The sequence below is a fragment of the Gavialis gangeticus genome, unplaced genomic scaffold, assembly GCF_001723915.1.
Source record: "Gavialis gangeticus isolate Ggan-Ray unplaced genomic scaffold, GavGan_comp1, whole genome shotgun sequence".
Classification (NCBI taxonomy): Eukaryota; Metazoa; Chordata; order Crocodylia; family Gavialidae; genus Gavialis; species Gavialis gangeticus.
The window spans coordinates 49,141,208-49,154,594 of NW_017729032.1; the positions used below are offsets into that span (position 1 = coordinate 49,141,208).

A 13,387-nucleotide genomic window follows, 5' to 3' on the forward strand; every position below is an offset into this window, starting at 1 on the left:
GTTGTGAGCCAGAAGATCATCTAGGCTAGGGACAGACATTCAAAAAGCCTGAGCCTGAATTGATTCAGTCTCTGCAGGTTAGTCTAACTGGCTAGGCTAAATCAGCTTTGGAACCAGACAGATATCCCAGACATGCAGGCACATGCCTGCAGTGGCTCAGGCTAGAAGCCAGGGGGTGCTAGAGCAGCCCTCCCTTCCTTTCCATATTGCTGAGCTGAGGGGGGCATGGCCAGGCCTGGGCAGGACACTGATTAGGGAGGGGATCCCTCCCTTCCTGAACAGCCCAGCAGGGGATGTTTATCACCTCTAACTCAGTGTTTATCACCCAATTATGAAACTATGATTAAGAAAACAGAGGGACATTACCAGTTATTTGTTGATTCTGCCTTTGTCCTGTGTGCCACAGCTGGAAATAGCCAGCACATGGTCTGCTAGCTAATGCTGAGAAGTGTCTGTGAGGAATGGGGGAATGCCTGCTTAGCAGAGAGCAGACACTGCTGTGCCTGCAAGTCTCTGCTGAAGCTGCAGCCAGGGAGCAGGGGGGAGGGGCCAGCCCTATTGTGAAGCAGAGAGCCCACCCAGCCCAGAGAACATGCTGGGATGCTGGGGGAGTCTGATTTAATTTAAACCAGCAAGGGGGTCTGGGACAAACATTGAATAAACCAGTTTGAGCCAAATCAGTTAAGTCTGTTATTACATTCCAGCAGGTTTATCTCAAACTGGTTTCAGCCATTCTCAGACTGGTTTATGTGGATGGATCATCTGTTCTATTACAAGTTTAAGCCAGTTTCTGATCACTTAGACTGGTTTGTGTGTAATGTCTGTTCCTAGCCCTAGTCCCATGATTCTCAGTCAGGGTGCTACGGCACCCTGGGTGGCTCTGAGCACCTTAGAAGGGTGCTGCAGTGTTCAGCCCATGTGAAAGGTTAGCTCTAGCTCTTCCACATGCTGGGCACCTGTGCCTGCCCCAGCATCCCAGCAGCACTCCCCAAAGTCTCTCCCACTGGCTTCAGGATCATGGGAGGAGTAGGAGAATGAGCTGCATTGAAAAGCACAGCTGCACCCTTACAATGACTATCCTTGTGTTCTGAGTGGTGCAGTCTGTCACAGGCAGCTGCAGGGCCACCCTCTGCTCCTCCCATGTTCCTGGAGCTGGTGGGAGGGGCCACAAAGAATGGTGGCTCCAGGCACTGGCATTCAAGTCCTTGGGGAGCAGCCACAGTGGCAGGGCCTACACATACTCCCTTAGGGAGAGGGGCAGACAATGGAAAGAGCAGGGAACGGCAGGTTCTGTCTGGCCACCAGCACCTTCCGCCTCCTGCTGGGACAGCTGCCTGCCCCACTCCTGAGCTTCCGAATATGTACTGCCATGCAGTACCTGCCAGTACCATGCACCAGCCCCTGCCATGGTCTCAGAAGTGCTCTGTTCACCCTTCCACTACGTGAGGGTGCTGCAGGGTGTGAGGAGGTAAGCACTGTAAGAAAACAAGTAGTCTTTATAAAGGGTGCCACTAAATTCCAGAAAGTTAGAGGGGTGCCTCGAGTCTAAACAGGTTGAGAACCACTAATCTAGTTTGACACTCCGTGTATTTTGGGCACTACATTTTGCCCAGTTTACCCCTGCATAGGACACCATTCTCTCTGTTTGCATGAAACAGATCTTCCAGAAAGGTATCCAGTTTTGATATGAGGATATTAGGAGATGGACAATTCACTGCTTCCCTTAGTATTTTGTTCCAATGCTTAATCACTCTCAATGTTAACATTTTGGGCCCAATTTCTAATTTTAAATGTGTTTGCCTTTAGCTTTCAGCCACCTGTTCTTGCTTCTTTCTGTTAAAGAGCTCTTTAGTATCCCATACGTTTCCTTATGAAGGAACTTAGGAATTGTAATCTCTCAGTCATCTTTTTGATAAGCTAAACAGATTCTCTCTTTGTCATTTGTTGTAAGGCATTTTCTCCCTCCTGCAGATAATTTCTGTTCCTGGACCTTCTCCATTTGTTATCATCCTTTTGAAAGTATAGACGCTGAAATTGGATGTAGAATTCTAGCATTGGTTTTAGTGACAGTGTACAGAGAAGTAAAAGCACCTTTATATTCCCCTGTCTGTCCAGCCAGTGATCCTGTTCACCCTTTTTGTCACAGCATCACACAGGAGTATCATGTTAAGTTGCTTATGTACTATAGTCCCTAGGTTGTTTTCATAAACATCACTTCCCAGGATATAGTTCCCTATTTTGCGGATTGGCCTGCATTCTGCATATAACTTTGTATTCACCTGTATTAAAATGCATTTTGTTTGAATCAACCTTAGTCACCAAGCAGTTCAGATCACTCTATATGATTGCCCTGTCCTCACTGCTATTTGCCATTCCTTGTTGCCAGGTGTGAAGAGATCCTTTCAAGAGGTGCCCTACTGACCTCAGAGCTAGTATTGTAGTAGACCTCTGCCTTCTATGACCTGGCCTGCAGGAACTTCAGCAGGGCTGTGTATTTCCTGGTCTTGCACACCTAATCATTCTGCAGCCTGCTGTGGTGTTTTGCATCAAGGATGTAATACAAGTATAGAATTATACTCTCCATTTGACTAAATAGTTCTGATAAACATTCATCCCTACACCATGGGTTCAGTAATTCTGTCTTCACTTAACAGCAAAGTAATTCCAGCTGTGCCGCTTCACAGAATTGCTACCCAAGCCTGTCTTGACCAGAAAGGTGTAGCTAATTAATCAGAATGCAGTCTGGACCATTCAGGTGCACTTGGTCCTCTGGTGAGAAAGACCTTTAAGAATCTAGACAGAGGGAATAAGTGCATTGAAATTCATGCCTGTATCAGCACTAAACCTTCACCCCTGCAAAGGTGAACATTTTTAACAAATCTTTTCCTATGAGAATCTACATCAGTTACGTGAAAACAATCTGTCATTACAGTCAGCATGTAATGGTCCCTTCAGTCTTTTTTGTCTGATGCTTTAGGGGAAGGCTTCGCAGCAATCTGACCAAACCTATGAAAGCTCTTCACAGGCTTCCCAGGTTGTACTTTTCTGGTATTTTTTTAATGGATATAATATCACAATTCAGTAGCAACAATATACCGCCAGGCAATAAACATGCTGGCAACAATTATCTTCAGCCAAACTGGGCTCCTGCTAATAACAAATTCAAATAAGGGTCTGATCTTGTCAGGTGCTGAGTATTGACAGCTGCCATTGCCTTAAGTGGGATTATTCATGTGAGTAACTAAGCAGGATTGGGCCGAGGGCCTGCATGTTTCTGTGCACATGCATGATGTTCATTGCACCGATCAATATCTTCTCTTCCTGCATTTAACCTGCTCTTTAGATAATCACCCATTATCTGCGTCCACAAACCAAAATATACTTGTTACCTACTGCAGTGATGCAGAGTCACTAACTATATGGCACTTTTTCTTACCAGGCTTTCACTGATTAAACTGTTTGTTCCACCCTTTCAGTTGAAGGGTGTGTGCCTCATTCTGTGAAAATGTTGTAGTTCCCTTCTCAGACCTATGTTAAACACATATTTCCTTTTTCTTGTCGGATATGTCAATGCAATGGAGAAAATCCGACTTGCTCTTGTGTATGAGTCAGAGATCAGTGTTACACCGTTAGCGTCTCTGCAGCAGTGAGATGGGCATCCCCACTGCTGAACTTGTGATTAGGGAGGGTCTAGTTCTTGGGGTGAATGTAAGGGTGCATGAGGCAAGGATTGTGGCAGGGAACTGCTCAGTGAACAGTTGTGATTGTTGTTATTTTGGGATGCCTGCAGAGTGAAATGGCAACTACCCTTTTCCAGCCTTTCTACTGGATTTCCTCACTATGTGTATTTTAGGCATTGAGGTTACCTTGCTGCTCCTTAGTCTTTAGCAGGATACCTGCCTCTCTCTAGGATTTATCCTAATGGATTGATAAGCATATTGTCTCATGTTACTCTGGGAAATATATTTTTAAGTTAGACTTGGACAACATGATGGAAAGCCAGCTAAAGAGCTTGTGAGAGATGGACTGCAGTTATGCTGCACTGACACACCTCTAAATGAGTGATAATGATGTATTCTAGTTGTGAAGCCATCGGAAATGTTTCATGATACCAGATAAGGCAGACCATAACTTCCTCTTCTTGTGCTTTGTGGGGCTCAGCTGCTGAAGAGCCTGCCTAGTCCATTTAGACAAGCCTGTCACCAGAATGGATCATGAAATAGTGGGAGGCTTTGTCCTGCTGGCCATAGTCACTCTGCTAAGTGTTATCCAGAATGGTAAGCAAAAATTAAGCATTTTTTAGGAATAAGAGGCAACTGAGGAGAAAAAGGAGACTTCTTAGTTAATATCATGTATTGAATATGAATATAAATTGATCTTATTTTAAAACACATTTTATCCTATTGCATATCAGCTTGTGTATAGATGCGTGTGGTGGGGTTTATATACTTGTTTGGTTTCAGAATTTCTTTCTGAGCCTCTTCTCTCTTTGGCATATCCATTTTTGTACTAATAGCTCAGTAAATTACTAGTGATACGATGCACGTGTATGGTACAATAGTAAGATTATGGCTTGCATATCAGTTTGTGAAAGGGATTCTATGATGTGGTTGCCTGCAATAGGTCCTTTCCAATCTTACGGGGCTGTGTTCCTAATATTAGTAGCTACTGCTTTTTCTTGCTCCAGAGAGAAAGGTTTAGGGAGCCGAGTGACCGATACGAAACAACAGATCAGATCTTCAGTTGGATCAGTGAGTGTTACTTCACTGAGTTCATACTAGCAGGACTCTAGCCTGGTTTATTTAGGGTTAACCAGTTTACTAAGTTTCAGAAACTCATTCTTCAGCCCTTCAGTTTTACTACTCTTAACTATTTCCTGTTGTAAGCTTCCTTCATGAGAAGAGTTTTCTATTTTATGCTTTCTCTTTCTTATCTCCAATTCAGTTTCCTTTAAGATTTCTTAAAGTTAAACTAAGATTCTACCCAGAATACAAACAGGGGACAAGTTGTGTTTAATTTTCATCTTTTGCATTGACACACTCCCAAGTTCAAAGGGATCTGGAGGTGAGATAAGAACCTGTGAGGTGAATGCCTCAATATGGGCCTGAACAAAAACCTTTGGCCGTTAGTGGGAAGACCTCCATTGAGTTCAATGGTTTTTGTAGCTGGTGTTGTGTGCAGTTCTAAGGAAGCAGATTCATGTGCTGGAGTAAGTCGCTCTCAAGCTGTTCTGGCTTTGGGAGAGGGTAAAGCATAAGAAGAACCACAATATTCAGAATGAAGAAGCAGTAGAGCTTTGTAGGTGTATATGTCTGTGGTATCATTCAACCAAATTCTGCCATCAGGTAGGTAGACTACATTTGGCATGTCCAACAGCAGAACTGGGCTCATTGCAATCAGCGTGTACAGTGCAATTTGAGACATGTCCAAATATGTTTCCTGTTCTTTTCCCAGAGGTGTTTGTGGTGTCCTGATACAATTCTTGACTTGGCCACCTAGGAAGTTCATACAGTTCAGTGCCACCCTTATATATGCTCCAGATAGTATTGAACTCTGCATGTAAACTCATTGATCCAACTCCTTAATGCTAGCAGAGCTGAGCATGGCAGTGGATCCAAGTTGAGAAGATGGGCAGAGGTGATTTAAAGCCATCCTTTCTCTCCCCTGATAGCGGATCTAGTCTGGCTCTTGGTGCATACTTAAACACCTGAAGACTATTTTGTTCTGTTCTGTTCTATTATACCATTTTACTCCAATTGGAGCCGTCTGGGTGCAAAGTGCTCTGGGGATATAACTCCTGCAATGAAAAGAACTGGCAAGGCTCTATGCCAGGTGAGGTTCCCCTTTGCTGAATAGAGTGGCACAAAGAATTTGTATGGGGTTATAGAGCTGGCACATGGCAGGATTTTGTCTTTGCTGCCACAGAAGGGGTGCATTTACCACAGAATAGCTAACCAAGTAGCGTAATTTTTTTTTGGGGGGGGGGGAGGAGGGTGAAGGGAGTGATCAAACCTGTGTCATGTTGGGGGAGCTTGCACTGAGGTAGCAGCAGCCTGTTTCACTGCCACCATAGCCTGTGGGAGGAGGTAAGAGCCTCCCTTGCACCACCCTGGCAACCAAAATTCAGTCATGCCTTTGACCTGATGTGTTGCTTAGGGCACTGTAGCTTCTGCTGTTGGATAACAAGGCAAACACAGCACTATGCCCTCAACAGGGGCTGACTTTGTGTCACATACCTCACAGCAAAATGACAGCTCATTTGACAGGATAGGACCGAGCACTGCTTCCCTTGGAAGTTGGTTCCAGATCCTAGCTGCCCTGACTATGGAGTAGTGCCTTCTAATGTCCAGCCTGAACCTACTCTCAAACAATTTATGGCCATTATTCCTTGTTACTCCGGGCGGTGCTCGGGGGAACAGGGTCTCTCCCATTCCCTGCTGGTCCCCCCTGGTTCATAAAAAGTGCAGTAAAAGTGAATGTCAAGGAAATGAAATGAAGCTGAGTTATGCATGCCCCAAATCCTTGCTGTGCCTATCTTTCAGTAAAGCCTTTTTAAGCAAGTGCTTAAGTTATCTTTAAACACATGAAGCCAGTGGAACTCAAATGTGCATTTGCAAGCTTTGCTGCAGCAGGTGCTGTTTCAGAAAATAGTCTTGCCCCTTTTGATGAGCGTAGAGGCAAATTATGGGGCCTTGTGGTGGCTCCTTGTGGGAGGAAGATTCATAGCAGGCTAGAGCTGAAAGATGGCATTTTTTAAGACTGATGCTATCTGCTCATCCAATTTAGCCATTTTGATGAATGAGGGGGGTGTTATATGTTTGGATGGAAAGTGGAGATGACATTTTTAGTTGGCTTTTCAAAGTATTTCCACTTTCCAGGGACTTGTCTGGGTTCAGATGGAGCTGTGTGTTCTTCACCCAGAAGCTAATTTCCCATAGACTTTCTGATATTTTAGAAGAGGCAGTGGCTGCCTCAATTTGAGATTGAGGTGTATAGTTGATTATCAGCATACTATTGGCTGCTAAATCTACCTTATCATACTTCCACTAGTGATCTCATATAGATTTTCGATAGAAGAGGGGATACGATACAGATCCCTGCATGTGAACCTATATATGAGGACTTTTCGAGAAAGACCAGTTACCAGTTCTGCTGGTGACAGGCAATTGGCGCATTGGGACATCAGTTTCTGTATCGTGTTGGTATGCTAGTAGTCCATTGTGTCAAAGGCTGCAGAGAAGACAAGAAGTATGACCATGGATGTCTTACCTGCGTCCATGTCACTTTGATACATCTGCCTTTGCTCAGCCCTGATTTTGAGGCATCCTTGATGCTGGCTAATGTGATGTGGTTGGACTTTAGTTGTAGGTTACCGCTGCTGTTGATTCTCTCTATAATTGTTTATATACATGGCAAAAGCAGGTTAGAGAGGGGAATTTCATTATTTTGATGTTTGCTTTTTTTCCAATCCTGAATGAAAAACCCAAACTTATCATTCCTTCAGAGCTCTCTCCAGAGCCACAGACCTCAGAAGCCCTCACGTTCCTAACTTAGCATTAGTTTATATTGTGGCTGTCCCAGAACCAGAACTGGGTCCCCAATTCAGAAACAATCCTCCTAGTGGGCTGCCTCAGCTGTGGAGCCTGCAAGTCCCGAAGTCCTGACCCCTGAGACAACCCTCCTCTCAGACTGTCCTCTGTGAATGGACTCTGGAAGCCAAGGCTTCCCAGAAGTCTGTGATATCTCATTGCCTTAGATCTGCAACACAGATTATGAATGATTCAAAACACAAGCTTCCTGTTCCTTCTCAGTTCTTTATCACCTTTTACCCAGAGGACTTTTTTCTGATTACTTGGAAGTTTCACTGAGCCAAAGTTGAGTACTGGGATGAGTGGACATGGGTTTCCACTAGGGCTGTGAGAAGCTTCGGTCCCTGATTTGTTTCGGTGGAGATTCGGCCTAATTTGGCTGAATCTTGGAATCCAAATTGAATCAGAGGACCCTCTAATCTCTCCAAATCAAATCAGAACCCTCCAAATTGATTTGGAGAGAGTTGGAAAGATTTGGACATAGACACAGCTTTAAATGTTTTTTCTACATAACTCAAGGTACCAGGCGGCTCACGAATGCTGTGATGCTGGGGCGGATAGTGTGTCTCCATCTGCCCCAGCATTGCAGTGATCACAAGTCACGCTGGTACCTCGAGGTATGTAGAAAAAAACATTTAAAGCTGTGTCTATGGCCAAATTGTTGATTCTCCAAATCAGCATCAAATCTTCAGATTCGGATTCGGCTGAATTGAATCGGGGACAGTGATCTAAATCAATAAATCGAATCAATGTCCCTGATTCAGGCCAAATCCGAATTAGATGGGGTCAGCTTCGCACACCCCTAGTTTCCACCACACTGACCACTGTGATATTACTAAGCTTTAAGCTTTACTCTATCAGTCACAACCATTTTATGCGCTGGGGACCACTAGTTATACTGTTGTATCAAAATTCAGTGTGTATTAAATTTGCCTTGGAAACAGGGACAGGGATTATATTGTGTCTGTTTCAGCTGAGGAGTCCATACTGAAACCACAGAGATAAAAGGCAGCTACCTTATCTCTACAGGGATCATGAGAAGTGGTTATATTCTTTCAGATCTTGACTTTACTGTGGGGTGAGGTAGCTTTACAAAAGCTACTAGGAAATTGTGAAGATCACACACTAGAAATGCAGAGTCAGCTGTGGTACACATTTCCTCAACATGGGCTTGGCTCTGTGTGATGTGACATAGAGATAAAACAGCAAAGTATACTTTTGTTCTGTGGGCAGTGGGCTCAGCAGTGAGGCCAGGCTGATTTCCTTTCATAGAGTGTGTAACATTTTCAATAGCTACTGCAGGGCAAATTTTTAAATTAAAATGGATCCTTAAACTTTGATGAGGAAGCCTTCTAGCCCACGTTCTACTGCTGCTTATACCAACATGCTCCTCTGGTGCTGAGTGGGGTATGTGGGCATCAACAAGGGTTGAATTTGACCCATTACCATGAATTTGACACGTGTCCAGTTTAAATCTCAGAATAAACTTTTGCCTGTCTTAACAGCCTTTTTTGCTAGCAAAGTGGAGCACGAAAGCAAGAGCTATAATGGTAAGACTCTTCAGCGGACAGGAGCCTTTGAACGAGTTTTCACTGCCAAGTGAGTATGCAAACCAAGACCGTACAAGGTGGCAAGGTGGAAAGTGGTGCTTACATCTGAGTTTAATCTCTGCCTTCACTTGTGGCCTGATTCAAACTTCACAGAAATCAAGACAAATCTAACAGTGGACTTTGGATCAAGCCACTGATGAAGATGATGATGTTGGTGATATTATAGCAGTATCTAAAGGCTTAGCAGTATCTAAAGGAGCAGGACCCTAAAGTAATAGGTACTGTACAAACACACAGTAAGAAAAGACTAGAATCTAAATAGGCAGGGTTATAGAGATGTGAAGTGATCTGCCTAAAAGGGTAATGTCAGAATTAATCTGAGAACCATTGTCTCCTGAATCTCCAGATCACTGAATAGGACACTTGGTGATGCTGCTGCTCTAGTATGTCCCTTTGCTTTTGTCTTGGACATCCTTAAGGAGAAGATAAAATTTCCTGCCTACCAAGAAAGAAGAAGACACAAAATGACTCTTAAGCACTGGAAATGTGTTCTGCAGTTTACAGTGAATAAAAATACTGCCCTCTGTGGGCCTCCAAATATTTTCTCTACAGAAAAGTTCCCATTTGCACACAGTGTAATAAATAATTCCTTTTACCAAGCTATTGAAAAAGCAACATGGGAATTTTGTGAGGTTCCTCCTTGCTATGATTCTTATCTTTCTATCTGAATTATACTGTTTCACTGTCAACAGCTTGATTAATATGACCAGGTTCATAAGTACTGCCCAAGTTAATACAGTGGATCAATTATATCGTATAAGCCATGATGGACCACAATAGTAGGGGGAGTGCATTATGCATTGCTAACTATCTCTAAGGAGGTAGAACAATACCACCTATTATTTTACAGAGGTAATAGGTAGATAAATCTACTACAGCTCTATTGTGCTTTTGAGGAATAAAGATATTTGTTTCAGTTCTCAGTATGCTTTTAATCTGCCCCCTTTTAAATTCCTTCCTAGCCAAAACTGTGAACATGCATATCCTACATTTCTTGCTGTGCTGTGGTGCGCTGGGCTGCTTTGTAGCCAAGGTAACATACAGTCTTTTTTTTTAACTGTGTGTATTTGTCTGAGGTTCAGATTAATATTTTCTTTTAACAGTATTCCTGCCCTTACCCTACGCTCCAGACAGTTGCTAATGCACTAATGCTCTTCATTCCTCTTCTGAGTTACATTATGGGCAGGGTTATGATTAAAGGTGATCTGGATTGGTGAGAAATCTGGCTGGAGCCCCAAAATCATTCTTATTGGAAAGTAAAGTCAATTGGCCGGAGGAAGAAAGGCCTCTACTTTGGAAGGGAGCTAGTAGGGTAGCCAGTCCATCTCATCCACCGGTGAAGTTGGACTAGGAAGAAGTTGTTTTGAGGACCCTTAATATTTCTGCTGGGAAATGGTGCCTGGCCTGCAGGGGCTGGAAAGGAAACCTCTGTTGCTGTATTCTAGACTGGCCTTCTTCCTACCTGTCCCAGCTCAGCAAGGTGTTTAATTATATGCCTCACTAAGCATTGGAAAATAGTTCCACTGAATTCAGACAGCATTTTCATAGGCTTAATATCAGGAACATGCTCAGGGGCCTCACTTAATCGGAGCTTAAGCTGGGCTGAAATTTGCATTCCCAGAATGGTCCCTGCTCTGCTCCTGCTGAGCTTCCTGCTTGGGGGTTCTAGTAAAACCATACCATAAGCCAGATGCTGCTCTTGGACACATGGACTGCAGTATTTGGCTTATTTAAAAGCAGAATACAGCCCTGCATGTGATCCCAGTGCTGGTTTCCCCTCTGAGTAAATGCATGCATTTGAGTGGGCCATGGTGCAGAGTTTAACCCACAGAGTTCACTGTGAAGGTGGCAGGAAAACAAGTTGTAAATTCTCTACAAGTTTGATTCTTTGGTTCCACAGTTCATCCTTTTTTTCAAAATTAGAGTTTCCCAGTATCCCCAGTCTGGACTTTATGTACTGTGAGGTCTACACAGGAAGCTTGAGCAGCCATCTCTAATATGTGTGTTTTATTCCTTTATTCAGTTCCCGCTGCCTTTGCTGGATTGATGTACTTGTTTGTGAGGCAAAAGTATTTTGTTGGCTATCTGGGAGAAAGGACTCAGAGGTAAGAATTTCCTGGAACTCTTTATAAAGGGTAGGGCAAGGTCCCAGCCTGTCTTCCAACCTCACGCATTAGCATGGTTCAAGTGGGAATGGACCTGTTTCAATAGGAATGGTCAAGCTACTGATCCACACTGGTGCTACTTTTACTTGTATATGGTTTAAGACTCCTGGGGGTGCACACCAGTATTTCTAGTATTGCCATAAGCTGAGTCATTCTGAATTTTTTCCGAGAATATCGTGGGAATATTTTTTTCCCTAGAATAGTGTGTCTCCACTGCATCCAGCAGCTCATAAGTTAGTTACTTTAGCAGCAGTTTAAGTCTATAGCTACTAGGGGTGTGTGAAGCAAGACCTATTCAATTCAGATTCGGATTCAGCCTGAATCAGGGACAGTGATTCAATTCCTTGATTTGGATCTCTGTCCCTGATTTGATTTGGCCAAATCCAAATCTGAAGATTCAATGCTGATTTGGAGTATCAGCGATTTGGACACAGACACAGCTTTAAATATTTTTTCTACATACCTCGAGGTACCAGCACAGCTTGTGAATGCTGTGATGCTGGGGCACATGGAGCATCCCACAGGAGTGTGGGGGGTGACTCCCAGCGTGCTGCCTGGCAGACTTGGAAGTGGACCGGAAGAGCTTCTAGTCCACTTCCAGGTCTGCTGCCAAGTGCACTGGGGAGCTCCCAGTGCTCCTATGGGACACCCCATGTGCCCCAGCATCGCAGCGTTCATGAGCCACCTGCTACCTAGAGGTATATAGAAAAAACATTTAAAGCTATGCCTGTGTCCGAATTGCCAAATCTTTCCGAATCTCTCTGAATCGATTTGGAGGGTTCCAATTCAATTTGGGGAGATTAAAGGGTCCTCTGATTAGATTCGGATTCAGAGATTTGGCCACTGAATTGGGCTGAATCTCCGCTGAATCGAATCGGGGATCAAAGCTTTGCACAGCTGTACCAGCAACATCATATTAAAAGCACCACCGCACTTGAGTTAAGGGTTTTTGTGTATGGGTGGGAGCAGTTAGAAATAACACGTAAGCCAGGGATGTCCAGCATCCAAGTGGCCAGGGTCTGCACATCCCACAGGCTGCATCAATGAAGGCCACACCATGGTGAGCCACACACCTCAGGGCCACATGGACTTCCCTACTGCTACACTGTGCATGGCTCCAGACTCACTCTCTGTTCCCCACACTGCACTGCCCTAATCCTGGGAGTGTTCATATGTAGGAACCTAGGGGTGTTGCAACTTAACCCCACGTGGGCTACATGCAACCCATGGGCCAACAGCTGGATGGCCTTGGCTTAAGCTATAACTGGAATTAATATTGCAGAGAGCACAAATCCTTTCCATCATACAAGCCCATCTGGTTTGAACATCTCATCTAGTATCTGGTGGGATAGAGGCCCCACCAAATAAGGCTAAGATTAAGACTGCTGAAAGACTTGAAATAGAGCAGAATTTATTTCCTGCTTCTTAAGCAATGCTTTGTACCAGAAGTGCTTGTGAGGTCTAAGGTTTGCCATGGCTGTCTCTTGGCTCTGAGGTTGTGACTGAGGTGGCTGTTTTCCTTTAAAACCCAAATGGCCTGGAACCTACCTGAGGTACCACTACTATCCACATATAGTAATGCATCACTTGCATTTGGCAGCAACACCAAAGACCCTAACCTCCCAGCCCTGATTTGAAAGGCTGAGTGAGAACATTTTTCATGAGGGAACTCCTCCCTCCCAATTTGTGAAAGAGCCTGGATCTGCCAACCTTTAGGTCATGCTCATCAATCCTGGAGCCAGAATGGCAGGGTAGATTATTGAAGATTTGATCAATTGATCTATTTTTATTCAAGGGGTCTAAGGGCATGGAGTTCATATGTAAGGGAAGAAATAAAGTATAGGTTCCACTTTCCCATCAGTGTCTCCCATTTATTCTCCATACTTGCTTTGACAGAGATTGGGTCCCATTTTTTATTTTTTTTTTAGGAAAGAAGGTGCTTTTCCCTTGAATTATCTTGAATAATCAAAGTAAAAGCAATGAATAATAGATTTGTAGATGTTCAGCTGCCCACTCATGTAAG

The 13,387-nt window shown here is 43.9% G+C and overlaps 1 protein-coding gene across 1 annotated transcript in view; it reads left to right on the plus strand.

Annotated features, from left to right (window-relative positions):
* Positions 1 to 4,124: 4,124 nt before the first annotated feature.
* The window catches only part of ALOX5AP (arachidonate 5-lipoxygenase activating protein), a 16,684-nt gene continuing 7,421 nt past the window's right edge, over positions 4,125 to 13,387 (plus strand). Inside the window, exons 1-4 of the mRNA XM_019525263.1 lie at positions 4,125 to 4,277; positions 9,095 to 9,188; positions 10,162 to 10,232; positions 11,223 to 11,304. Coding sequence (XP_019380808.1) covers positions 4,208 to 4,277; positions 9,095 to 9,188; positions 10,162 to 10,232; positions 11,223 to 11,304 — 317 coding nt within the window. The 5' untranslated portion in view covers positions 4,125 to 4,207. The remainder of the gene's footprint in view (positions 4,278 to 9,094; positions 9,189 to 10,161; positions 10,233 to 11,222; positions 11,305 to 13,387) is intronic.